The sequence below is a fragment of the Natrix helvetica genome (genome assembly GCF_964273705.1).
Source record: "Natrix helvetica genome assembly, chromosome: 1".
In the NCBI taxonomy this organism is placed as follows: domain Eukaryota; kingdom Metazoa; phylum Chordata; class Lepidosauria; order Squamata; family Natricidae; genus Natrix; species Natrix helvetica.
This window is the reverse complement of record NC_138548.1, coordinates 278745263-278772904: the sequence shown is the minus strand read 5'-3', so window position 1 is coordinate 278772904 and position 27642 is coordinate 278745263. Positions and strand designations below refer to the sequence as shown.

Here is a 27642-nt window from a genome sequence, read left to right as displayed (position 1 = left end):
TCTTCTTCAATAAACCCTGGTTAAATAAAGTCTGGTTTAGGGCACGAAGCAATAGCATCTCATTGCTAGCTCCCATCTCTTTCCCCTTCAATGTGCTTAACGGAGTTTGCTCACTTCTTCATGGAGCTAAAGCTAAACCAACAGGTCCAGAATGAGGATGAACTGCTCATCCTAATTCAGTTCATCTCCTCCCCCAAGATGTTGACCTGCACGGATCTGGGTGAGGGCTAACAACAAGACCCTTTCCCCCTTCTTTTCACCACCTCTGTAGATACAGTTACCAAAGGCAACGACGGATCCCGCGCCTTGCAGCCAACAGCCCCCCCCCCCGCCTCCTCCTCCGGGCATCTGGCATCTTGGCGCACTCCCGGATGCGTAAAAGACGCAAGAGACGACGCCCTTGGATTGGCGGAGTCGCTGCCTTGGCACGGAAAGTCCTGCCTCGCTTTTCGCTGCCTCTCCAGCCCTCAGCCTATCCGCAGCCTGGGGGCAGGCGAGCGTGTGCTACGCCGGGGCACGCACGTCCTTCTGCGAGCCGGGTGGTTCCATCTGTTCGCTTGCCAGAGCCACTAAAGGTGCGTGCCGGGTTTCCTCGTTTTAGCTATGCTGGGCTCAGCGCAGGGGAGGCCCGCCCCGTTCCATTCCAACTCCGTCGCCGCTTCTGTCTCGCCAGCTGTCTCGCCTCCGAAGCCTTGCTGCAGTCACGAAAAAGACCGGGAGCACGCGGTAAGGCAGGCGAGGGCGCTTTGGGCTTTGGGGATACGGCGTCATGGTGGACCAGCCGCGGGAATCGGGAAGAAGAAACGGAACAGAGGGAGCTTGGGGGGGATTCGCTGGAGGCGGAAGACGAGCTAGCGCGGCTTTGCTTCTGCCGCCATTCGACACCCGCAGCGGTAGAAAAAGATGCTGGGAGAAGGAGGAGGGAGGGAAAGGCTGCAAGTCACGACGGGCCTCCGGAGACCGTCATTCGGAACGGTCGGGGACAACTTCCTCGCCCTCCAGCGGTGATCCGTGATTGCCCTACCTACAGCATTTCAAGGCCGAGGGCGCGCCCCGAAGCCCCGCTTCTCACGCCGGCTTGTTTTGGCGCGTTGCGGACGAAAGGGGCATCCGTTCCTATTCCCTTAAGGCTAAATTCGGGCATGGCTGCTTCGGGAAGTTTTGCAATTCCGTCTCCGCCAACCTCTCTTTTTCTGGCCCATCGTTTCTGCTTCTACCCCCATCTCAATCCCCGGATGGCGGCTCGGCTTGCCGGTCGGTCTCCCCTTCCCAGAAGCGTCTTTTTTGCCTGCCATTTGGCTCCTATTTTAAGCAGCGGCGGAGGATGCGTTTTGCCTGCCTGGCCTTGAGTCTGGGAACGACGAGGAGAGAAAGAGAGAGAAAGAAAGAGTCGTAGGGGGGAACTGGGATCGCTTTTCTTCGCTCTTGTTGCGCGCGCCGAGTTTCTGGGTGACCTTCCCGAAGCGTTTCCTTTGCTTCGGCGCTCGTCATTTGACTCCATGTGCGCGCCTTCTCTCTCGGGCACTCTAGAGGCCTCGGGCGAAATGCGAACTGCGCTCGTTGGGAAAAAAAAGCGGCGGACGGCACTGAAAGGAGAAGGAGAGCAAGGTCGGGCAGCCATGTCGTTGCCCACAGGCAGCAGCTCCTTCGCAAGGACTCGATTCCAAGGGATCCCTTTCTTAGCAGCCCTTGCTGGCTACTTTTCAGCCTCTTTCCTCTGGCCAGCTCCCTTCTCTTCAGCGCCTCAAGTGCCCTCCAAGTGCCCTTCGTGTCCTTGCCTGCCCTTACCCTTGTAGGAAGAAAGCGAGTGATGATGAAGTGAATTCCCGAGGTTTCGTTGAGGATAGTTATTTGTTTTTTGACTGAATTTCCAACCCTTTTTCAGTACAATGGAAGGCATAGAATGAATGAATGAATGGCATGTCTTCAAGGGTGTCTGGAGGCAGAGAGCAACAGGATTTGCAAATAATTATCTATCTATCTATCTATCTATCTATCTATCTATCATCTATCATCTATCAATTATCTATCTATCATCTATCTATCTATCTATCTATCTATCTATCTATCTATCTATCTATCTATCTATCTATCTATCTATCTATCTATCATTCTGATTTTATCGTCCCTCTTCCCCCACCCAAGAAAGCCAAACCGAACCAGATGCTTAAAAATAATGTCATTGATTAGAATAATGTAATCCAACTACATTTTGCTTTTCCAGTGGATACCAGTTTAATATATAGTAAAAAGGATCACATCTGAAATCCCTTGATAATGAATGAAGTCTAGATTTTTGGAATGCTACCAGTGTTGCAGTGGTAATAATTGATAGATAAAACATTTATGGCTGGATGGGTATCACTGGGTGGTAGCTCCTCGGGGAACTTGCCTGGGCTCTAAAATAAATATGGGTTGATTTTTGGATGAGAGAAATATCAGGAAAAACCAGAGCTGGCATTAAGTCTTCATTTCCAAAAATTCCTTCGTATCCCATAAGCTTCTTTAGAACATCAAAATAATGAGAGCTGCCACTGGGGAGCATGTACTTTAAGAATACATACTTTATTTATTTGCTAAATAAGTTGCAGAAATCTACCCACTGTTTATTTGATAAATAACATTTAATGATTTCTATCCATTCCATATCTTCATCTTCTTTACCAACTTGGCAATGGGCTTACAATGTTTCATCCCGAGTTTGTCAATATGTATCAGTGTGGTAGATGAGCTTCACAGTGATTACACTAGCATGAACAATACGTTTCAATATGGAAACAGAAAATGAATAACCTACATTTACTTGTTTTATCAGCTACAGAAAAGTGCAAATTAATCTATATGGTTAATCTATGGTTGAATGTTGGATGAGTCAAGCATAATTAAATGCAATAAAATGCAATAATATCTTTGCAAAAGGGTTTTCTATTTCCTTATACAAAGTAGCAATATAATTCATGCAATTGTGTAACCTCTAAAGGCTCGTTGTGCAGAAATGGAGGTATTTATGATGCAGGAAGTCAGGGCAAAAGTTAGTCTCCCAATTTCCCCCTTTTCAAAAGTAGACCTGTGCATTTTGACACGCAGGCTTATCACATAACTGTCTGCTATAATTCTAATTTCCACTGCCTTCTGTATATCTTCAAAGAGTATAACAGGGCAGAATAAGGAAGGTGTTGCAGCATGGAGCATTTTCTAATGAAAACTTGAAATAAAGTTAGTAGCATTGGTGTTGCTTAAAGAGAAAATCACTTGATTGAGAGTTATGCTGACCCTGTTCTACATTGTCATAAACCTCTACAGAAGCAGGGTGCGCACATTTTTGCTGTACTGATAAGGAACAACAAAAATCTAGAGGAATTTTTTGGGAGGATGTGGGGTTTTGCTTGCTTATACCTTAATATAATGAAATAGCTCAGGAAGAACTTATTTCCTTCCTTCCTGTCTGTTCTGCAAGCAGAAAGCACAAAATAGTGCACTTTAAAATAAAAGATACTTGATCCATCTTTTAAAGCTACTTTTAAAAAAGAAGGAAAAAGAGGCCAGCATTTGCACTTCTTTCCAACAAGAAAACATCACTGAATTTCTCCTGTCATTTTTCTAGAGCTGTTTCTTTTGACCTTTCCTACGTCTACGGCTAAAAATAATTTCTAGTCAGGGCACTGCTTGTGGCAGCTGCAATTCATTACATTCTCTCTGCTGTTAACCAAAAGAAAAGCTAAACTCTGTACTGTAAAATCTAACATGATTTAGCAAACACCCGCAATGCAAATTTGTTGCCTTCACAGCATTTTGCTTGCCATATTTGGATTGCTTGATCAACATCAGTATCTCAGGATCAACCTTTTTATTTTGTGGTTGTTGGTTAGCTAGAATTCTGTATCAGCTATCAGACACTGGGAAAAAAATCTTATGTCACTTAAACTTTTCATTAGGTGTATAATGTAGAGCTGGGGTGGGGAAACTGGTTCATTACCAATATAACTTTTCTGGTTGCTTTGTTGCCCTTTCTTATTCTCAGATGCAACTCTGAAAGCTTTTGCTTTTCCACTTTTATTTTTTGTGAAAACATGGAAAAGTATAGAAGGGATACAGTGATTTCCTTGGAGAAGGAACAATGCGGTCTTGCGGCACTCTACATTTTGCCTACCATTGGAAATAGCTTTGACCATCATTTAGTCTAGATATGTCTGTAATTCTCCATCAAATGGATATTTCCCATGGGTAATGATCCTTTATGTGCAAAAAAAAAGTTTGTGATAGATTATTCTTCTCATTTTGTTACATGTGTGACAATTTTATACATATTTTCCCTGAAGAAAGTGGGAGAATTAATGTCTACTAGTGTTTCAGTCCTTGCCATTGTATAAGCTAAGTCAAAACATTAGAAAATATTTAATTTGTGAAAAGTTGCTGCATGCTCACAAGGATCAAAAGTGAAACATTTTTAAAGGGAGCAAAATTTTAACTTTTTTTCCCTAAATCATTTTTCTGAAATGATGATTCAGATGATTCAGATACACAGGCATTTCGGGAATTTCAACTTTAACTTTTCATTCATCAGTGCTAAGATAGGTAAGAATGGACTGTGATTGAGCAAGCTCTGAGCCAATCCTTCTATAATTTATGAAGCAAGCAGTGGAATAAAATGATGGTTCAGGTGGTGGAAAACAATAGCTACAAACATTTATCTGGATGTAGGTTTGTTAAGAAGCTGAATTCTACTAAAACCAAAGACTTGAAGTTCCTGAGTTTTAGTTTGAACTGCTAATAATATATTTTATATATTCAGCTTTGGCACTTGCCAAACATTGTATATTCAGCTTTGGCACTTGCCAAACATTACATTGTATTATATTTTCTGATGGTGTTTTGGTTTGGTTTTGGCTTAGCCAAAGAGTGAACTGGTGGCTTAGGATGATAGGAGTTTTGATGTTTGAAAGACTTCCAGGAAAAATCATTCTGGTAGTCTTACTCATAGTTTAAACCAGGGGTTTCCAAACTAGGTAACTTTAAAGATTTGTGAACTACAACTCCTAGAATTCTTCAACCAGTCATGAATGGTTGAGCCATGAGGAATTCTGTAAGTTAAAGTCCACAAGTCTTGAAGTTGCCAAGTTTGGAGGCCCTTGGTTTAAACTCTTTTTTTCAAACAAGAAGAGCCTCCTAAGATTATCAAGACTATTTTTCCTACATTAGATAGTTTCATATCTAGGTTTCACATCAATTATAGGCTCTGATGAAATTTACAGCATCTATAATAAACTGCAATGTAGGAAGATGCTGGAGGCAGATGCCACTTTAGTGACAATGGCAAAGCATTAATTCATACTGTGTAGGAGAAGGCAGTGGTAAATCACTTCTGTATGTTTACCAGGAAAGCTATATGGATTGAAAAAATAAAATGATTGATGATATTGTGCTGAATAATGGACCTTTCATCTTGGATAGTACTCAACATACTACTGAAAGAAAATGAGAATCCTTCCAAATACTAATCAAGTTTATGACATGGTTGGATTAAAGTCTTCATCTAGTTGCTAATATTGTCATATAGATGAAAAAAGTCTGAGCCTTGAAGGACAGTATTACAGTAGGAGCATGAAGATGTGAAATCTTAACACAGTGAAAATATTAAATGAAACAGCTATAAACTGACATCTTAGACAAAAGAGATGGACTGGGATTGGATATTTTCAGTCATAAGATCACAGTTTTTGTTACTCAGGATATAAAAAACAAAAGGAATGGTTCTATTTTATAGTTATGAAAGGTATAGCAAGACTGGTAGAGTAATTGGCTATAGTGTAGTCAATGACTGAATAATATTGATTGGACAATCCTTTAAATATGAGTTTATGCTTTGCTTAACTACTGATGCAGAAGAAGAGTAAGTTAATAAGTTTTATGACCAAGTTCTATTTGAAATCAACAGAAGATGCATGCAAGTTTGTTGTGAATCACCGAGAGTTCTTTAAGATAAGCAGCTATATAAATATTTAAATAAATAAATAAATAAATCGTGTGCTGTTTGTAATTGGAGACTGAAATACCAAAGCTGAAAACATGAAAGAGGAAAATGTAGTCAGACCTATGGCTTAGGAAACAGGAGACTGTTTATAGGTAATCCTCAATTTACAACAGCTTATTTAGTGATTGTTCAAAGTTACAACAGCATTGAAAAAGTTGACTTATGACTATTTTTTCACCAGCATGGCTACATGATCAAAATTCAGATGCTTGGCAACTGGCTCATATTTATGGCAGTAGCAATATCATGTGATCAGCTTTTGCTACCTTCTCACAAGCAAAGTCAATGGGGAAGCTAGAAATAACTTAACAACCATGTTTCTAGCTTAACAAATGCAATGATTCAGTTAATAAGCATGGCAAGAAAAGTCATAAAATGGGGCAAACTCACTTAACAAATGTTTCAGTTAGCAACATAAATTTTGGGGTCAATTGTGGTTGTAACTTGAGGACTACCTGTAATCAATTTCTGCCACTCCAATATCTTCATAGCTAAAACTATTCAAAGCACTAAAATGACACCTCTGTATGTGGACATCACCAAATAGAATATATTGGAGGAGGAACTCAATTACAGAAAGATGTGCAAGTTTCAAGTTATATTAAAGAAGAAGAAAGCCAATTAGTTTCAATGATGTGATCTCCATCATTTCCAAGACGAACAGCAGGAATCACATTGAAGTCCTGAACTTCTTTGATGGAGAACCTGAGGGACTATGGAATGAACTTATGTCATTAAAGATCAGAGAGAGTGAAAAAAGAGTGCCAAAGATGAAGAAACAGAAGAAAGCAAACTGTCAGAATGAACCGGGGAAATTGTCAAGATAAAAAGAGAAGTCTAAGCTAAGAAAGATTAAAATCTCAGAAAGCAATTTATAAAAGACAAGAATTACAAAAAACATCTGTAAAGACATTGAAGATGGAAATAGGCATGGAAGAACAAGGAAAATCTTTTTTAAAAAATAACTGAACTTAGAAGGAGTCCAACTTTGAATTGATATGCTAAAGGATGCCAGTAGACACAGAGTAACTGAGAAGTAGCTGATTTAAAGGAGATCAAGGGAAGATAGAAGTGGTATACTGAAACATTGTACAGTAGCAGTGTCAACATCCAAGAGAGCTGAAAAGATACCCTGACTTACGAGAACACTGCTAACACTAGAAGATGACGTTAGATCAGCATTCTAATCATTAACAAGTTGGAAGGATACAGGAACTGTTAGAATACCCACTGAAATATGGCAAACAGTAGCAGAAAAAAAAATAGTAAATTTTCTAACTGAGCTATACCAGTAAACCTGGAGAATAAAATAGTGGCCAACAGATTGGAAGAGGCCAATCACTCCAATATAAAAAAGTGTGCCAGCTATTATACAATTGCCTTAATTTCACATCACAGCAAAATAATCCATAGGATCGTCCAACACAGATTGGAGCCCTATATGGAAGAAAAAAATGGCAGATATTCAAGACAGCTTTAGAAAAGGCCAAGGAACTTAAGACATTATTGCTTATGCATTCTAAGGAACAAGGCATTGTTGATGTATAATAGAGAAAGCCAATCATAGACTTTTATATCTGTTTTTCTGGTGGGTAGTAGAATAGAATAGAATAACAGAGTTGGAAGGGACCTTGGAGGTCTTCTAGTCCAACCCCCTGCTCAGGCAGAAAACCTACACCATTTCAGACAAATGGTTGTCCAATCTCTTCTTTAAAACTTCCAGTGTGGGAGCACTCGCAACTTCTGGAGGCAAGATGTTCCACTGATTACGGTAATTGTTCTAACTGCCAGGAAACTTCTTCTTAGTTCTAGGTTGCTTTTCATCTTGGTTAGTTTCCCTCCATTGTTTCTTGTCCTGCCCTTGGGTGCTTTGGAGAATAGCTTGACTCCCTCTTTGTGACAATCCCTGACATATTGGAACATTGCTATCATGTCACCCTAGTCCTTCTTTTCATTAAACTAGACATGCCCAATATAAAGTATTCTTATAGCACTTACATTAAAGACTCTTAGTATAATTTGTGCGGATCACTGGTGGGTTCCAGATCCCCTTCCAACTGGTATGGTTGGAATGAGCCCGGCGGTGTCCACATGGACGTGCACAGTGTGCGCACGCATCTTAGCACCTCCGTGTGCCTCTGCGATGCTCCAGCTGCTCAATGGAGTGTCGTGCAGGTGCTGTACGTGCCGTGCGCGGAAGCACTGAAGACTTAAAAGACCGGTAAGGAGCTCAGGCGGGCGGGCAGGCCCTCCGGAGCACCATACTGGAACGGTATCCGGTGCTCCAGGCAGGCTCTGGTACGCCCATACTGGGGTGTACCGCTTGCAACCCACCATCGGTGGGGATGTAAAAGTTAATGATATTTAGTAGATAAATGGCAGATTGGAAAACAGATTCAATGTTTAAAATTCATTTCATTATATTATACATTTTCAGGCTGTTTTCAGGCCATTTTTGGGCTGTTTTCCAGCATTTGCAAAGAACAGCTGGTGATGGCATGCATGTCCGCAGAGAGGGCTCTGTGTGCCACCTCTGGCATGTGTGCCATAGGTTTGCCATCAGGGATCTAGAGTCACTCTATGAGATGTATAGCCATATCAATCAGTCAATCAATCAATTTCAGCAACTTCCATTGTTTTGTAGAGGCATGTTAATCCCCCCTTCTTTTCTTACATATTTATATCTGAAATTTGAATGGATATGCTAACTTCTTGGTGAGGAGGAGAGACACTGTAACTGGAAGCATCATTTGTGAACTCATAATTTACCTCTGTTTTTTTAAACAGTATCCTAGGTTTACTGCTAGGTTTACTGAAGAAGGGGAGAAGATGGGAAGAACATCAATAGGGCCTGGAAGATATGCTCCCAAAATAGAGCTACCACATATCCAAAAAGGCAAAGGATGACACAACCAATTGAAAAGAAATGGGAGGGGAAGGGAGAGAACACACTAAATGTTTAGCTTTCTTGACACTTGCAACAAAAATTACAAAAAAAACTATTTAGGCCTACATGTATACAGTATATTGCATCAGGAAGACCCTTTCTTCATGGCAGAAATGTACTAAACTGAGTTTAGTACAATAGCTTGTAACTGATTTAAAGTCTTGTCAATTTCAGGCAGCAGCTGCAAAGGGAGGGAGAGTACTAATCAACTAATTGAGTCACAGAGCTGAGCTTGTTAACTTGCAGTTACCACTAATTAGGAAAGTGCTGCACTGTGCAAAAACCGATTTAGGAAGATGTAGTTTGTTAGGTCCTGAAAAAAGACAGACAATATTTGATTTCAAAGCTATGCCTGCTAGATAGAGACTGTGAGGACCCCCCCCCCCCCAAAAAAAGGAGGACGTGTCTTCTTTTTGCCTCAGCTTCTGGTAACCCCACTCAAAGTAGTCAGTTGCTCCCTTATTTAGCTAATATAATTAGCTAGGCATCTTTACAACAAACCTCCTAGGTATGATTAGGATAGTAATTCCATTGAGCTCAAATTGGCAAAGAAAATTTCTTAACTTATCCAGCAACAATATTCTGTTCTGGCACTTAATGCTTCATGCTGGAAGTAGCTATTAAAATACTTAGGAAGCATCACTGCATTTGTAATACCCTTATAACATAAATTGATTCTCCCAGGGAGCCAAAATGAGCAATAATTCAAAACCTGATGTTTCTAACTAAGTGATATATAGGGACCCATGCCAATTGAGAATGCTTACCATCTATTGCACATTCCTAGTTTTAATTTATTTTCTGCTTGAACAAAATTAAGATAATGCAAACTGTAAATGACAAAATATTTGCCAAACAGTAGGCTTCCTTAGCTGCTGCTTGTTCAGAGGCCAAGAGGTAGTGGTGAGTGCAAAATAAATTAACCTATGCAGTTTAAAGTGTCCTGAATCTTCTGCTTCATTAAAGAACTGAGGGCGAAACTTTTACAATGAACCCTTTTACATTATGCATAAGTGAGATAACGTGGTTCTTTTTCACCGATAAGTTAAATCACCAGGGTCTCGTGTATTGAATTCTTCTTGGCTATGCCATTCAAGCTTATATTATGGCTTTTGTAGGGGGAAAATTAAACAAATTAGACAGTGTTTTTCTTTGGTGGGAATATTTGAAAAAAAAGGTAATGTAAAACACGAACTTTTAACTGGAAGAAGAGAAGTACTGTTATATTGCAATGGAATGTGTGAATGATCTGAAGGGGAAAGATGCTGCCTAGGAAACAATCAGACGAGAGGCAAGAACCTCCAGATGCTTAACATCTAGGGCAGCGATGGCGAACCTTTTTTGGCTCGCGTGCCACAAGTGGGGGGAGCGCAGGGAGGTCGTGTGCGGGCGTGCTGCACCATAATGCAATGCGCGACTCCCCCAGTGCGAATGCGCGCACAAAAGGCACTCCCCCCCATTTTTACATGCTTTTTTTGCCCTCCCCAGGCTCCAGAGGCTTTATAGGAGCCTGGGGAGGGTGAAAAGAACCTCCCCCGCCCCCTTGGAGGCCCTCCGGAGGCTTCAGGGATCGTCCGGAGGCTTCAGATTTGCAAGATTCTGTTAATGTAGCCCAGGGGTGTCAAACGTGATTTCATTGAGGGCTGCATCAGGGTTGTGTTTGATCCCTGCAGGCTAGAGTGGGTGTGGCCATCTTAACGTCATTTCTGTTGGTGCCTGAGATGGCCCAAGTGCTCTGCCAGTGAAAACGGGTTCCCGAGCTCCATTGTTGGCTGCGACGGCCTCCCGCAACCCTCTGCCAGTGAAAATGGAGCTCAACCCTTCTGAGTTCCATTTTCACTGGCAGAGGGTTGCAGGAGGCCATTGCAGTCGATAATGGAGCTCGGGACACCATTTTCACTGATAGAGGCATTGCGGGCTGGTCCTTCACCATTTCTAGGACAGTCCTGCTGGCCAGATCTAAGCACCCCGTGGGCTTTCAGTTTGACACCACTGATGTAGCCTGGCAGTAAAGTAGATTTAGTTCATCTAGTGATGTTTCCTGTCTGGTTTACCTGAGACAGCTGACAAATATCCAAAACATTTTCTGGATAATATAATAAGCTAAGCTAGAGTTTGTTGTCCAGGCAAGTCAGGTTTGCATATTGCAAAATTAATAGTTACTTGAAAATTTCTAGTTTGTTTCACCTCTGTTTTTAGTTGCTTTTATCTTGTCCATGGTTAGGAGCCCAAGTACAAATGAAGAACTAGGAAAGTATAAATCATGTTTTTTCAATGCTGGCTAGGCAATTTTGGGAGTTCACAAAGTTGCCAAGTTTGAAAAACACTGCTATAAATCAACCATGTATTTCTACCAGCTCACTATGAATTCAAAGCCTGAGTGTGAATCAGCCATTGGGAAGAGTTGTAGTAGATCACATGGACTCAGAGCTTAGTTTTGGTAGCACCTGGTACAGAGAATCTTGCATGAATCAAAATAGATAAAGCAATTAAATATTTAATCTTGTTTTAACTTTTTTTTTATAACAAAAACTGATCAAGTGTGTTCAAGGCCTCTGAATTCCTCACAGAGCTAAAGTCTGGAATTTGGGATCCAAAAGGAAAATTATTTGCTACAGGTAACTTCAGCTTGTTTCTTTTACCAAGATTCTAAAATTATAATTGTGACATCTTTATTTTAACAGAAAATGGCAGTGCCTCCTCCATATACTGATTTAGGAAAAGCTGCTCGAGACATCTTCACCAAGGGATATGGTAAATATTGCCAAGTGAAACTTTTACTTTCTATCACTTTCATCCAAATGAAATTACAACATTTTAACATTTTCCACTTGTGGGGAATCAAATTTACTATACTAAATGGCATTTTGGTGGTCAATGTTAGGCTCAAAGAAGAATTTATATTGCACTGTCATTGTATAGCTAATTAATCTGCTGAGTCATGGCTTGTTTTATAAACTATATATCTTGGAGTATTGAAAACAAGTAAACCACAGTATGGCTTAGTCCAGTGTATGAATTCATATTGCTATTATATTCTGTGTTTTAAATTAATGTTATTTTGTTAAACTTTAGGATATTATATCGTATGTAGTGAATTAACTTCTCTATGACTTCCTTAGTGATAGGGAAGCTATATAACAATAAGATTGATGCATAAATAATCAATGAATATAATTTGAATATTCTTTTGTATATACTCTATTGCTTTCAATTGGTTTAAAAACAAAATGAACTTGTGGTATTGTCAGATAGCAAATCAATGTGTTATACTTCTCATTTTTATCCAGGTTTAATAGCCTGTTTGACAGCTTATGTAATCATGTATGTGCTTTACTTCTTATTTGAGATCTAGCAACATTTGATTTTTGAGTCTGAGAGTTTTATATTGCATTTGGGTTTATTCTAGAAAGTGCCAGCCCTAGTTGTCTTTATATAATTCTGGGGGGAAAACATGTTTGGTTAGTACTTACAGGTAGATGGCAGAAAACAAAAAATCCCAAGGATGTGGCTTAGAAAAGCATCCCAGAAGGATATGGCAAATTTGTTGTCAAGGCTTGTCCTTGTAGTTACCAGAAACTGAGCTTATAATATTTTCCTTAGCAATGCATTTCCTACTCTTATCAATGTATAACTATATGCTAGGCTATTTGAACCCAATTGCATTATTGATCCAGAATCCAGTTGTTATTTATGGATGGCCTGTAACTTAACCTAGTTATGTCTTTATTATGCAATCAGCATACATAATGCATCTCCATAACATTCATTGTTTTCATTCTCCAATAAATAAGTAGAAAATTGCAAATCTAACTGTTAAAGGACAAGCTGGTGGAACAAGCTTAAGGACTCTTGAAGTAATTTAACAATTTTTATAATATGATAGAAGTTTCCAGCCTTTTCTCCTTCCTCTAATTTTCTTAGTTCAAGAAAATGGGTTATTAGTTCAAGCAATGGGTTATTCCAGGGGTGTCAAACTTGTGTTGTCAAATGACAACAGTTTGTCATGCACTGGGTTATTTCCCAAGTAAAGAAGAGCCTTAGAAAAGTTGAAAAATCCAGTTCACTTAATGATTAAGTGGCCGTATCTTCTCTGCTGCTAAAGAAAGAACCTACTATGGAGCCTTTTCTATTCTATTTTAGATTGAGCACATACAGGCCAGCTTGATTTACAAATGGTGAATGATGAATAGCAAGGAGTCAAATGCAAAGGTAGATAGCGCATGTGTGTAGCAAGTACACAAATTATATATAGCAGAATAGGTGATTGTTTCAGAACCAGGCAATTAGTTTAGTCTAAAACCAAATCTTGACGTAGAGCCACAAGTGTAGTCCCAGACAGTCCAGGGGTCCAAATGCCAAATACTTGAGTCAACTGATCTGGTTCGAAGAGCCGAGATGTAGGAGACAGAACAGGAAACAAGACACAAGGCTGAAAATCCGAGGATGGCAATTATTCCCAGCCAAGAGGCCAGCCCCTGGTGGTTTCTCTGAAATAAATGCAGGCATGACTCAGTTATGGGTATTGGAACCTTTATTTCTAAAATAACTGAGCAGAACAGTTCTGCCTGTTCCTGAAAAGTTAGGGAGGGCTCCTTAGACTTGGTACTCTGCCGAGATGGGGCCTGCCAGCCTCAGGATCGCTTGAGTCTCCTGCCCACCCATTGGATCAGCCTTTACACCCTGAGACCTTAACACAGCCTCAGGGACTGTTCTGCAGTTTGTTTTTCACAGGCTGAAGTTTGAATGACTTTGTCCAAGCTGTCCTTTGTTAGTCCTTGACTTACAACCATTTGTTTACTAACCATTCAAAGTTACAGCGGCACTGAAAAAAGTGGCTTATAACTGTTTTTCACACTTAAGACCATTCCAAATTGGTCATGGTGACAGGATCAAAATTTGGATGCTTGGCAACCAACTCATATTTATGACCTTTGCTGGGGTCATGTGTTCACCTTTTGCAACCTTCTCTGACAAGCAAAGCCAATGGGGAAGCCAGATTAATTTAGCGACCGTGTTACTAACTTAACAATTGATTCACTGAATGAATGTGGCAAGAAAGGGCGTAAAATGGGACAAAATTCATTCTTAGCAAGAATCAGGAAGAAATTTTGGGTTAAGTTGTGATAGTAAGTCAAGGACTACCTATGCTTCAATTTACTTTTCAGCACTGCAAAAAGCAGAGGGTGCTGAAACTGCCAAGGCATAGTTTAAATATTTTTTTCTTATTCTTTAGAAAGGGCTCTATTTTTAATATTTTTTCAAAGTATTGAAAAAATAATGGGAAAATAAGTTCCAAAGAGATGATGCATTCCCGGTAAAATTCCATAAATAGGGTTGGCTAGATTGCAAAGCATCATTTGGAAACACCCCAAATATTTTCAGTAGTCTTGTGGGCAATATTCAGTGTGATTAAAAGAAGCCAAACAAAACAAAATAAACCTGATTTCTTAAATGTTCTTCTTCCTGCATAAGAAGCTCAAATTTTATAATGAGATATACTGTGTATTTTCTCTTGACCTGTGTGTTATTAATACTTGCCTACTTTTACTTGTTTAGGATTTGGTTTAATAAAACTGGATTTGAAAACAAAATCTGAAAATGGACTGGTGAGTAGGAAAAACTGAGCATTCATTTTGTTATTTAAATATAAGCTTGAATTTTATCTCTTGACCATTTTGGATTTTAACTTGCATTTCATCTTGTTATAACATTTTGGGTTTTTTTGTAATTATTCAACTTCCACAGAAACATGAATCGGGGTTACTCAAGATTATGCCCTTCATGTCATTATTGTACATGTTACAGTACATGGGTTTGGTAGGTGAGGGATATTGATCATTACTTACCTCAAATGACAAATGCTTATCATTTCCAGTGGTGTCCGAATTAGCGCAACTGACATAAAAATCAAAACAAGATTTTCTTTTCAATAGATTATAACATGCTTCATAGCACAGAACATGGATATCTCATCTAAGGTATCTTTGTGAATAAAAATATTCTATTTTGATCTCAGGAATTTACAAGTTCAGGTTCTGCAAATACAGAAACAAGCAAAGTTACTGGAGGTTTGGAAACTAAGTACAGATGGAAAGAATATGGCTTGACATTTACAGAGAAGTGGAACACAGACAATACATTAGGAACAGAAATAACTTTAGAAGACCAGGTGAGTGAACATTCACTTGCAAAATACCTTAATTGATCAAATATTTAAACAAACTTCTTTCAAACTATATATTCAACTACTGGATTTTCTTTCAGCTGACACATGGACTGAAATTGACTTTTGACTCCTCATTCTCACCTAACACTGGGTAAGTAATAAGTACATTTCAACAATTTAATATTGATTACCTAGTTTGTGGAAAATTGCTTCCTTAGGGCTGAGAGATTGTGACACACCAAAGATCACCCACCTGGCTTTGTGCCTAAGGCAGAAGTAGAACTCACAATCTCCTGATTTCTGGCCTGTGTCTTAACCCTTACTACAAACTGGTCCATATGTTTACCTGTTGTTCTTTTATTAAATACTGTAAACATTGTTTAGAAGGGAGCCAGGCGCATTGCTAGTAATGCAAAACTTTATGAGGTGTACAGTCTTTTATTTCAGAATTCTTAAGTAGGAAGTTTAGCAAAATGACCAGTTTTGACCAGGAAACCTCATACAGTTTGGAAGTGTTCTGAATATAAAAGCAGAGTGTTAGAAAAGCAGTTCTGCAAGCTTGACACGTTCTCAAAATTCTTAGTATTGTGCATTTTGCACTTGAGGTGGGATGTTTCATGAAGTTTATTGCTCAAAACTTGAATGAAATGTTTTGCATACCTACACTACCTATATAGAGCTATAACAGAGAAGATTAGAATCATGTAAGATGAACACATTTGGGAATGGGTGGTATGTAAACGTCTTTTATTTACAAAGTAAAAATTGTACTATTTCAGACAAGAACTGACTCCTTCCATCTTCTTCTAACACAAAACATATTCAATCTCTGAATTGTATTTAAAAATATTTAATATTTGAGCTTATTGCCCTAATTATTGCTAATTTCTGCCTATAATAAATAGATGTGTCAGAAGTTGGCAGTGCAAGATTTCATTGGTGCTTTTGAACTGTTAGCTGCCTCCTCTCTATTATCAGCCATACTATTTTGGAGGCTTATTTTCTTCAGGCTGGATTTTTTTTCTGATTGTTTTTGCCTTTTTAAAGAAAGTGTATGGCTTTTCATAAAGTTCGTTAGCCATACAAGCTTCTACTGGACTGCTGTTATTATTATTATTATTATTATTATTATTATTATTATTATTATTATTATTATTATTATTATTATTATTATTATTATTATTATTATTATTATTATTGTTATTGTTATTATTATTATTATTGTAAGGAAATTTCTGTCACTTCCTTTTTGGGGTTTTTTGGACCTCTATTAAGAGTTTGGAAGTGGGAAGAATGGATTAGGGCAGAGAGAAGTGACCAAATGCTGTGGCCTGCCGGCAGCCAGCAAAACTGGCAACAAAGTCAGGCAATGAGGAAGTTGGGGAGGAACATGGGCCAGTCCTGGGGACTGAGGAAAGCTCAGATGAGAGCTCTGTGTCAGAGACAGAGAGGGAGCTAGACAGCAGTGAGTCAGAGGAACAGCTGGAGCCTGTTCCCAGGGTGCGCATGCGCAGAGCTGCCAGAAGACAAGAAAAACTTAAGAAAGCAGGTTGACTTGGGAGTAAAGCCATACCTTGGAGGTGATTGGCCCCTCCCAAAGGAAACAAAAGAGGAGTGAACAGGGAGTGGGATTTTGCAGGAAACAATTTGTTCCTTTGGTCATTTCAAGAGTGGAAAGTTCTGTTTGTGACTATAAGAGACTCTGTACCAAGAGTTGCCTTGCCCTGCGTTTGAAAACCAGTTATCTGGCAGATTGCCAAGCGAGATAAGGTTTGTGTTGATAAATATTCCTCTGAAAGACTGTTTGCCAAGCCTTGCTGACTGTGAATGAAAGGAATTCACAGTCGTGTAAATAAAAGAGGTTTTGCCGGGACCAAAACCCTGCTTCATGCTTTTTAAGGAAGCCTTTACCAATTCATCTGCTCTGCTTAATTCTCAGGTTCATCTATTACTTGCCTGCCCCCTTGGTTTCTTTTCTTCCACTTCTTTCTTCATTTTTATCCATGATTACACAATGCTTTGTTTTATGCTAAACTGTTTGAAGATCCACTTTATCAAACACTTATCAAACCATCCAGCCTCAGCTTAACCACTACTCTGCCTTCTTACTCTTTGTGGTTCATTAGTATAGCTCTCTCATCTAAATTAGAGTAATAAGTCAATTGGGTTACACAATAATATGCTATTTTATTGCTAGTAGTGGCATATATATTCAGCTGGAGGGCACAGGCTTTCCTGAAACCCCAGTATAGTTAAATAAAGATGTTGTGGGTTGACCATTTATATCTTGTCTTACTAAGCCAAAATATGCAAAACATGTGAAAGCCAAGAATGGGTTATAAAAATGCCCCGGTATTATGGAAAGCAAAGTCTGTCAGTCAAGTGAACTTTGTAGCATATTGATGCCAACTGGTAAGCAGACTACTATACATTTTTAATTGGTTTATTTCATATGCTTTTTGTTTGCTATGTTCTTGAGACCAGAATCAAAATGTGTGTGTCATCCTCCTTTGCAGCTAATAAGAGGTTCCCCGAACATTTAAAAAAGTAGCAATATAACACTTTGTTTTCCCATCTAGAAAGAAGAATGCTAAGATCAAGTCTGGATACAAGCGGGAACATATCAATGTGGGCTGTGATATGGATTTCGATATTGCGGGTTCTTCAGTACGTGGTGCCTTTGTTTTTGGCTATGAAGGCTGGCTGGCTGGCTACCAAATGACTTTTGAGACAGCTAAAACCAGAGTAACTCAGAGTAACTTTGCTGTTGGCTATAAGACTGATGAGTTTCAGCTTCACACTAATGTGTAAGTACTGATGATATTGTGCTGGGTGAAAATTTATAACCAAAAGAAAAAAACCTGGGTAAAAACGAAGAAACTATTTTCAGTATTTTTTTCCATTTAAAAAAAAATTCTGAGAGAAAGCTAAACATATTTTGGGTACCCTAAATACAAGTTTTGAAAGGATTAATTTTGCACATGTGTGCGCGCTTGTATAATTTTCCTTATGAGGAACAGTTTTGGAGATGGGGATGGAGAACCTCCCCCCAACCAATATTGCTGAATTATAAGTTCCAGAGTCCCTTACTATTGCATTGGTAGAAGTATTGGTATCTGAACTTCAGGTAACAGCTAGAGGGTCACATTCTGTGCCCCCTGCTTTATGACCTTACTTCGCCTTTTTGAATTAGTACTAGTACTTTCTGAATGCATCGTAATGGTATATACAATATAATATCCATATATGATAGACTAGGAATAAACAATATTTTAGACCAAAATGTAGTTCCTTGCCACTGGATATATGCCTCCTGGGTTTTATGGAAAACAAAATCTAAAAGATTTAGGGGATGTACTGTAAATTCCTGTCTCAGGCAGTAGATCAGTAGCTTTAAAACATTTTGTGGTTTAAGGTAACCTGAACATTGTTTTCAGTCTCAGTAAGACATTGAGTTAAGAAACCGCTTTTGATTCAATGTTAACATTCTTATCAAAACCAATACCATGTTGTGAAAATCATTATCCAAAAATAAGGTCTTGCTGACATAATTAGAATTCTGCTAATGGATTTCTATTGTCAGGAAATTCATGTAAGGTAAAGTACAGATAATTCTTTGCTGTCCCACAGCATTCTATCAGAATGAAGCTGTGCTATATGAATAAAGTCGTACTACAGCACAGATGGAAGGAGAAGATCTAAAAATAAAGCTCATTGGAATGAGAGTGATATTGTTGTTCTACTCTTTCACTTTAGGAACAAGAGTCTGACTACCATAAAATAATGTACAGTATCAGAGTAACCATTAAAAAGTACCCAACCACTGCAGCTGATGCATGAGATAGGTGCTTCATGAAGGGATAACAGTACATACATTTTGTATTTATCTGTATTAAGATTTTTTTTAATCTCCAAAATCATCTGGAGTTCATAAGCATGGGATTGTAAGCTGATCAGCTGTTTTATTTTTAAAAATAGTAGCTCAAATGATTTTCTTCTTTAAGAAGCTTTCAGGCTATTAGGTAAGGATTTTCAATAGTTTTGCTGAATTTTGATGATTTTATGAATTGTTTGCTACCTTACTGACCAATAACCTGACCAATTAAAAGTAAGCAGAGTCAGGCCATTTAGTATTTTATTAAGAAATGCCATGGTTTTAAGGTTCATATGGGAAATCAACAAAATGTCTGGAAAAAAGGCTGGTTGTTGCCAAGAAAACATAGACATAATCCTATGAAATCACCAGGAGTCAAGCTGAACTGATGATGGAGAAATTATTAGGCTAAATGTACAGTTTTTCTGTTTACAATTTAACCTAGACATGTATTGCATTCTGAAAGTAGAATATACTTTTTAGAATAAACTGAAAACCAAATAATTAAACAAAAGGGAATAGAGTTAAGTTTGGATCATGATCTATTTAAATTGATCCACAAAGGCCTGTAATCCCTGGAAAGGTATAAAACAAATAAACTCGGGAGAACATCAAATCTTATCAGATTTTGGCTTTCTTATCCATAGCCTGCAAGGTTTGATAGGAATGTATCCCGAGATTTCGGTAATCAAGTAAATGAATTTCATTTGGTGTTTGGCACTTGCTTTGGAATCTTCAGGCAATTATGTGCCACATGTGGTCATGGTAAAAAATTTGGTATAGTGACCTGCATAAGCAAAAAGGTTGAAAAAGAATTGATAGAAAAGCAGGATGAATGATATCCAGGGAGATTTAGTTCTACATCAGTTTTCTGTACTCAGATCGTTTTTATTTCTAGAGTTAGCACCCTAAATGTACTTTTTAAAAAATAATGCGAAAGCCACTGAAGAACATGAATATGTTCCATTCTCCATGGAAAGCTAATAGATTCCAAAATACACAAGCAAAGGAATTAATTCAAATGATATCATTTTTGCTTTTACAAGTAGTTCTCAACTTAGTACCACAATTGAGCACAAAATGTATGTTGCTAAGCAAGACAGTTAATGGATTTTTGTCCCATTTTATGACCTTTCTTGCCACAGCTGTTAAATTAAACATTGCAGTTGTTAAATTCCCCACTGACTTTGCTTGTCAGAAGGTCACAAGAGGTGACCACATGACCCCGAGATACCACAATAGTCATAAATACATGCCAGTTGCCAAGAGTCTGAATTTTGATCACGAGACCATGAGGATGTTGCAACAGTCATATGCATGAAAAACGGTCATAAGTCAAATTTTCAGCACTGTTGTAACTTCAAATGGTCAATAAACCATATGGTTGTAAGTTGAGGACTACCTGTACTCATATTGAAGCACTCATCTGCTTTTACTCACATGTTTGCATTAGCTATAAACATGCAGAATATACACATAATTGTTACTGCATTAGGGATGTGAGTTGGTTGGGCCCTTGGGATATTTTTCTTTACATTGGGAAGGATTGTGCAAATCTTTCTGTAACTTGAAGTAAGTTTTAAAAGTGTTTTAAAAATATCTTTCAAAACGAATCTATATTTTCATGAATAAGATTCTCATGACATGTAACATTTGAATGTATTATAGAAATGATGGCACGGAATTTGGAGGCTCCATTTATCAGAAGGTGAATGATAAATTAGAAACTGCTGTCAATCTTGCTTGGACAGCTGGGAACAGCAACACTCGCTTTGGAATAGCAGCCAAATATCAGATGGATTCAGATGCATCTTTTTCTGTAAGTAGAATTTGATTCCAGTGACAATAATGGACTAGAGAGCCTTCCATTTCAAAGGCAATTGTTGTTTGAACAAATGATTTCCCTACAATATTTAGTCAATGCTCCCTTTTCTTGTTTCACAGAATTGTTTCTTTATCAAATGAGGTACAAGCAAGTAAAGAAGCATTGGGAGAAAAGAGAAACTTGTACCATTTGCTTTGTCATAAATTCAGGTTCTTAAAATGCTGCTTTCCACTCAGTGGCATGGTCTTAAAATCATTTCACCTTTTTTCTGATTACCTTTAGATAGGTTTGGTGTATGCAACTTATCTCTCACTGAATTTCCCATATCAGTATATTAACACTGCCTGATTGTGAGTAACCGACACTTTTGGATTATCACAAATACCCTGATAATTATCACACCCTGATAATATTTGGGTGGAAGTGTGTATGAACTACCATATTTTTGTTCTGAGTTAACAATAAGCCACATGGAAATTGTTATTATTCTTTTTCTAAAACTCAAGATTATAACAGGAAAGTGTCAAAAGAAGTATCTGGTTTTCTTGTTTTTAAACAGAGGGTGGAGTGAGTGCTTCTTATTTAGTGGATTCATTAATAGATTATGGTTGAGTTTTGATGCTAAAAGGAGAAAACCTACTCAGGTTTCAATTATTTATTACATTATTTACTGGAAGACAGGTTTTTTTTGGCTGTTCACTAAATCTAATTTAATTTGTGCCATTTGAAAGTCAATGAAATGTTCTACTCAGATAATCTTTTTTGTTTAGCATTCAAATCAATTTGTCCAAAATGTTGTCATAAATATTGTCACCAATTTTTTTTGAGGATTGATTCTAGAGAGATGGGAATCAATGGCTTACAGGATACAGAACCCTTCTGCAAATATGTAGAATATGTCCATTATTGGCTGAGAAAAAAAATTCCAAATTCCTTCCTTCCTTCCTTCCTTCCTTCCTTCCTTCCTTCCTTCCTTCCTTCCTTCCTTCCTTCCTTCCTTCCCTCCCTCCCTCCCTCCCTCCCTCCCTCCCCTTTTTAACAAGTTAAAAGGTACTAATATTATAAAGGACTATAGAAAACTGTGTACATCTGGTCTGAAAGAAAGGCTGTGTTTAATATTTATACTTGCTGTCTCGTGCACATACATACAATCTTCACTACAAAATTTTTCATACTCTGCTTTAAATCTATAGTTATGTGCTCTTTTAAACATATTTGAATGCAGAGAAATAAAAAATCAGTTTTGCAACAGTAATAAATGTGATAAACGTAGCTCTCAGCGTATTATTATTCATTTCTATATAATTGAAAAACTTAGCTACAAATTTCATCTCATTCTAATTAAAACAAAAATGCTATAGAGGTTTCTGTTTTTTCCCATCTTAAAATAGAGTCAATATGCAATGCAAATTGTAGACAGATGTAGGTATCAAATCATACTGAACTATTTTAGTTGAACAGTTTTAGTTGAACAACTTCAAACTAAAATGTGACCTGCATATCTCTAGTTGTCATAAAGTTTACACATGAACTTAGTTGCAGTTTCACTGAATTTAGTAAAATAATAAAATATTATTTGACATACTCACTTTCTTGTATCTGACCTGATGGATTGTTTATGAGCTATGTAGCAAACACTTTGAAAAAATACTGTTACATGATTGACTTTGTTTTGCAGGCTAAAGTGAATAATTCCAGTCTGATTGGTTTAGGATATACTCAGATTCTGAAGCCAGGTATGTAAACATAAAATGTGTTTGATATGACTGACATTTTTTTAATTTAAATCTTTTTTTGCCAGTAATTAAATTGTGTGTCATTTATATGAACCCTAATCATATAAATGTAATGAAAACTAATCAGTTCTTTCAGGCTCTGAATTTTTATTTAATTGAAGAAATATTATCTGCTACTACCTTTGCCAAAGGAAAGCCAGCAAATGCTTTCCTTCTGTGAATTCATAAAATTAAGTCCTGATGTATCTGTGGTTTATCATCAAACTAAATCTAAATAGATAAGAATGTCAGTTGGTCTTAACTGAACTGCATGTCTAGAAGCGGTCGTGGGAGGAGTCACATGTGGGTATTAACATGGCCCATTTGCCCAGAGACTGAGGTAAATTTGAGGCCACTCCCTCTGCTTCCTCCTCGTGACTCCCCAGATTAACCGACGGTTCAGTCCAAGAAGAACCTGGGAAGGAAGGAAACAAGAACAAGGGACAACAACTCCCTCCCCCCAGCCCTGACTGACCAACCACTTAGCCCCTTCAGGCTCCCCATGCGCAGGTGCACACAGTACAGGTGGGGAGTGACTCCTCCCACGACCGCTTCTAGACATGCAGTTCAGGTAAGACCAACTGACAGTCTCCGAAGCAAGGCGTGGGAGGAGTCACATGTGGGACATACCAAAGCTAGATGTCCATGAGAGGGAATCATTGGGCCTGAGCCCCCCGAGTGTCCAACACACCCTGAAGAACCCTTCTGCCAAAGGAGCCTCCGCAGAGGCAGAGGCATCCAATCGGTAATGTCTAATGAAGGGAGAAGGCAAAACCCAAGAGGCCGCCCTGCAGATGTCCTCAATGGGCACCTGGGTAGCCCAGGCCACAGAGGTAGCCACACTCCCCCCTCTGGGACTGGAATCCCCCGTGCCTCATAGGCTTTAGTGATAGCTAGCCGTATCCACCTGCTGATGGTGGTGGGTGAAAACTTTGCCCCCCTGGAGGAAGGCTGGAGGGATACGAACAGTGCCTCCGACTTCCTGAAGGCAGCCGCGCGTTTGAGGTAGATGCGCAGGACCCTACGGACATCAAGGTGGTGCCAGGACCTCTCCCTTTCTCTGGAAGGTGCCAGACAGAAGTCCCGAAGCACCACCTTCTGGAAAGGGGTGTTGACCTTGGGCAGAAAAGCAGGGTCTACCCCAGCGATGGCGAATCTTTTTTGGCTCGCCCAGCGATGGCGAATCTTTTTTGGCTCGCGTGCCACAAGTGGGGGGAGCGCAGGGGGGTCATGGACAGGTGTGCCGCACCCATAATGCAATGCGCAACCCCCCCAGTGCGCATGCGTGCACCAGACGTGACCCCTCCCATTTTTACATGCTTTTTCACCCTCCCTAGGCTCCAGAGGCTTTATAGGAGCCTGGGGAGGGTGAAAAGAACCTCTTCCGCCCCCCCGGAGGCCCTCTGGAGGCTTCCCTGAAGCCTTCGAAACGCTTAAAATGACCCTCCGAGCAAACCGGAAGTGACTTTCTGGTTTGCTCGGAGGGTCGTTTTGAGCACTCTGAAGGCTTCAGGGACGGTCCAGAGGCTTCCCTGATGCCTTCGGAACGCTTAAAACGACCCTCCGAGCAAACAAAGTAATTTCCGGTTTGCTCGGAGGGTCATTTTAAGCGTTCCGAAGGCTTCAGGGAAGCCTCAGGATGGTCCCTGAACCCTCCGGAGCGCCTCCGGGGGGGGGCAGGCTCTTTTTGCCCTCCCCAGGCTCCTATAAAGCCTCTGGAGCCTGGGGAGGGCGAAAAAATGGCTTTTAAAAACGGTGAACTCAGCTGGCCAGCGCGCGCATGCGCGCTGGCCAGCTGACAGGGCAGCGTCTCGCCTGCCCTGACAAATGGCTCCGTGTGCCACCTGTGGCATGCGTGCCATAGGTTCGACATCACTGGTCTACCCTGTTGTCATGGAAGGTGCACAAATCCGCCCTGGTAGATAAGGCATTGATCTCAGACATCCGCCTAGCTGAGGTGATGTCTACTAGGAAAATCACCTTGAGAGTTAGGAGCTGGAAGAATACTTCCCTCAGAGGCTCAAAGGGCGCCTCAATAAGAGCCTGGAGCACCATGGGCAAATCTTAGATGGGAAACCTATGGATGACCGGAGGCCGAAGGTTAGCAGCACTTCTGAGGAATCTCTTTATGACTGGATGTTGGGATAGGGATCTAGATCCTCCCCCCGCCAATGACTGTCGCCAAGGCTGATACCTGCCTTCTGAGGGTACTGGGAACTAGACCTTTCTCCAACCCATCCTGGAAGAACTCCAGTACCTGCGGTGCTGAAGCTGAGGCCAGCTCTACCTGGGCTGACCTACACCAAATTACGAAGGAACTCCAGGTCGCATTGTAAATGCACATGGTCGACTTCCGCCTGGAAGCCTCAATGGTCCTGATCATCCTGACTGAGAACTGCGCCTCCCTCAGTTGCTCTCACTCAAGCGCCAAGCGGTTAGCTGGAACCACTCTGGATCCGGATGCTCTAGACTTGCCTGGCACAGAGCTACCACCTCCCTGGGAATCCTCCAATGAGGTAAAACTGACAGACCCACAAGGTCCGTGAACCAGGGCCGTCGGGGCCAATGGGGCGCTATCAGAATCACTTCTGCCCTCTCTAGCACTAGCTTCCTCAGAACTCCGGGAAGGAGAGGAAGGGGAGGGAAGGCTTAAAGGAGTCCGGATGGCCATCTGCAGTGAAGGGCATCGACGTTCACTGCTCCCCGAGCTGGGAACTGCAAGATGAACCTCGGAACTTGGGCGTTCAATGGGGTGGCAAAGAGATCCACTTTTGGCCGACCGAACCTCTGACAAATCTGCTCAAAGGTGCTGGGATGTAATTGCCACTCCCCATGGTCCACCGTTTCCCTGCTGAGCCAATCTGCCTGTTGGTTGTCCACCCCGGAGATGTGCTCCATCTGAATCGATAAGAGATTCCGTTCCGCCCAGTTGCCCAGCCGAACTGCTTCGTTGCGTAGTGCCAAGGAGTGTGTGCCCCCTTGCTTGTTCACATGGGCCTTGGCCGCCACGTTGTCCGTCAGGACCAGGATATGCTGACCGACCACTGCTTCCTTGAGGAACCGAAGCGCCAAGTGAATCGCCCTGAGCATCAGCCAGTTGATGTTGATCCACAGATCCGTGTGCATCCACCTGCCCTGTGCTATCTGGGACTGCAGGTGTGCCCCCCAGCCGAATAAACTCGCATCTGTAGTCAGGACCAACCTGTCCAGCTCCCTGAAGAGGGAACCCTTGGCCAGGGCTGGGGACATCCACCAACGGAAGGAGAGAAACACCTGGGGTGGCACCAGAACTTTGAAGATGGCATCGCACGTCCTGTCTCTCTGGTGCGGCAGCAGGAACCACTGTAGCTCTCTGGCATGAAGGCAAGCCCAAGGCACTATCCCGATGCAGGAGATGAACTTGCCCAGGATCCTGGAGAGAAGGACTACGGGAACAGAACATGTCTTGTTGATCTCCCGGATCAACTCCAAAATACTGTCCCTACGCTCCTGTAACAAAAACAGCACAGAGACGCAAGGAGAGAGGTGGGAGGAATCACAAAGATACAAGGAACAAAAAACCTCTAAAACCAAGTGGAGAGTCAAAAAGTTACTCCTTCTGGGCTGAAGACTGAGGTTAATCGGGGAGTCACGAGGAGGAAGCAGAGTGAGTGGCCTCAAATTTAGCTCAGTCTCCGGGCAAATGGGCCGTGTTAATACCCACATGTGACTTCTCCTATGCCTCGCTTCGGAGACTCATAGATATTATTCTGATCAATCCTTTACTTTATAAGTATTGCAGCAATTGAGTTGGATTCATTGCATATCAGGAAAGGTAAATGTGTCTCTCCATAAGTTTCTTTTTATAGAACTTCATTTTTCCTAATTAGGTTCTTTGAAATATCCTTGCAATGCTAACAAATAAATGCTAATAACTTTTCTCTTATTTCCTGCCTAGGTATCAAATTGACATTGTCTGCTTTACTGGATGGGAAGAATATTAATGCAGGTGGCCACAAGCTGGGTCTAGGACTGGAATTCGAAGCATAAAAGAAGGGATTTTACCATCACTAATTCTGAAACACTATACAGCATAGCTACCTTCTGGATTTAGTGTATTTTTCAATGTTTTACGTCTGGGATGCAATTTGCTGTGTGTCAGTCATATTAAATCTGGTTAAAGGTTAAACCTCAGAGCATGTATTTTCAGAGAAAGATGGAATTACTTTCTCTAGTTCCAGGCATTTGGGGTATGTTGTTGATTGGAGCTACGTGCTTATCAACTCTTGTATGAAGGAATGATGATGATTGTAGTGGAAGACACATCTGAAATTCATGCTGTGAAAATGCTGGTTCATCACAGGGTGCAAAAAACACAGTTTCCTGCTATCTAAGTCATCAGGCTTTCATTCTCTAATGGAGCATTCACGTTTATTCAAGAGGCTGTCAAGGCAGGTGCATCACACCCATTTAAGTCTCACTTTTCCCTCCTAAAGCTCTCTTTTACACCCAACAGCTTTAGAGTGCTTTAGAATGTTCACATTGTACTATTTTGGTGTGTAGAAAGTTTGATGTAAATCAGCCAATCCAACTTAGAATTTCACATCCTTTCCCTTATGCTGATTATTGAAAAGCTTTTACAGTGGAGCAATGGACTGAAAAAAAAAACTGTTGTTATTGTAATCCCTTAGTGGCACTGCATTAAAGAAAAATGGACTTTTTTGTTTTATCACTTTTTTTAAGCAGTCTTAATGGACACATCTTCAGTCTTCCATTTTTGTGTGTGTGGAACTAGACCCTAAATGCTGTACTGGACACCACTTAAAATTAAAGATAAACAAAGTTCATCTTCCTTCCAACATAAATAAAACATCTTCATCTCTAATTGTGTCTGTCTTATTAAATAGTTTTAACATTTCTATCTGGAGTTTATGAAACACTCTTAGCTTTTTTGTTTATAACTAGTGAAACAGCTAGCATTATGACCTCTGTGAAACGGTTCTGCTCATTATGATAGAACAAACAGTTCTGGTTATTTTGAT

General features: G+C 40.2%; 1 protein-coding gene across 2 annotated transcripts; it reads left to right on the top strand.

The window, feature by feature from the left end:
- The first annotated feature begins 439 nt into the window (after positions 1-439).
- VDAC1 (voltage dependent anion channel 1) lies at positions 440-27485 on the top strand. Of its 2 annotated transcripts, none has more exons than XM_081935812.1 (9): positions 440-575; positions 11663-11732; positions 14538-14587; positions 14998-15150; positions 15246-15298; positions 17727-17954; positions 20690-20840; positions 22525-22582; positions 26559-27485. In XM_081935812.1, exons 2-9 carry the CDS (start codon positions 11666-11668, stop codon positions 26648-26650), a joined length of 852 nt encoding a protein of 283 aa, XP_081791938.1. In that variant the 5' UTR covers positions 440-575; positions 11663-11665; the 3' UTR covers positions 26651-27485. The 2 variants fall into 2 exon arrangements, with proteins under 2 accessions (XP_081791938.1, XP_081791939.1); XM_081935813.1 differs by having other exon boundaries at positions 474-726.
- The last annotated feature ends 157 nt before the right edge of the window (positions 27486-27642 follow it).

Coding starts and splice junctions, on each gene's coding strand:
- VDAC1 (XM_081935813.1), top strand. CDS start 604: ATGCTGGGCTCAGCGCAGGGGAGGCCCGCCCCGTTCCATTCCAACTCC. Junction 17,955..20,689: donor TTTCAGCTTCACACTAATGT/GTAAGTACTGAT, acceptor AATGTATTATAG/AAATGATGGCACGGAATTTG. Junction 22,583..26,558: donor TACTCAGATTCTGAAGCCAG/GTATGTAAACAT, acceptor TTTCCTGCCTAG/GTATCAAATTGACATTGTCT.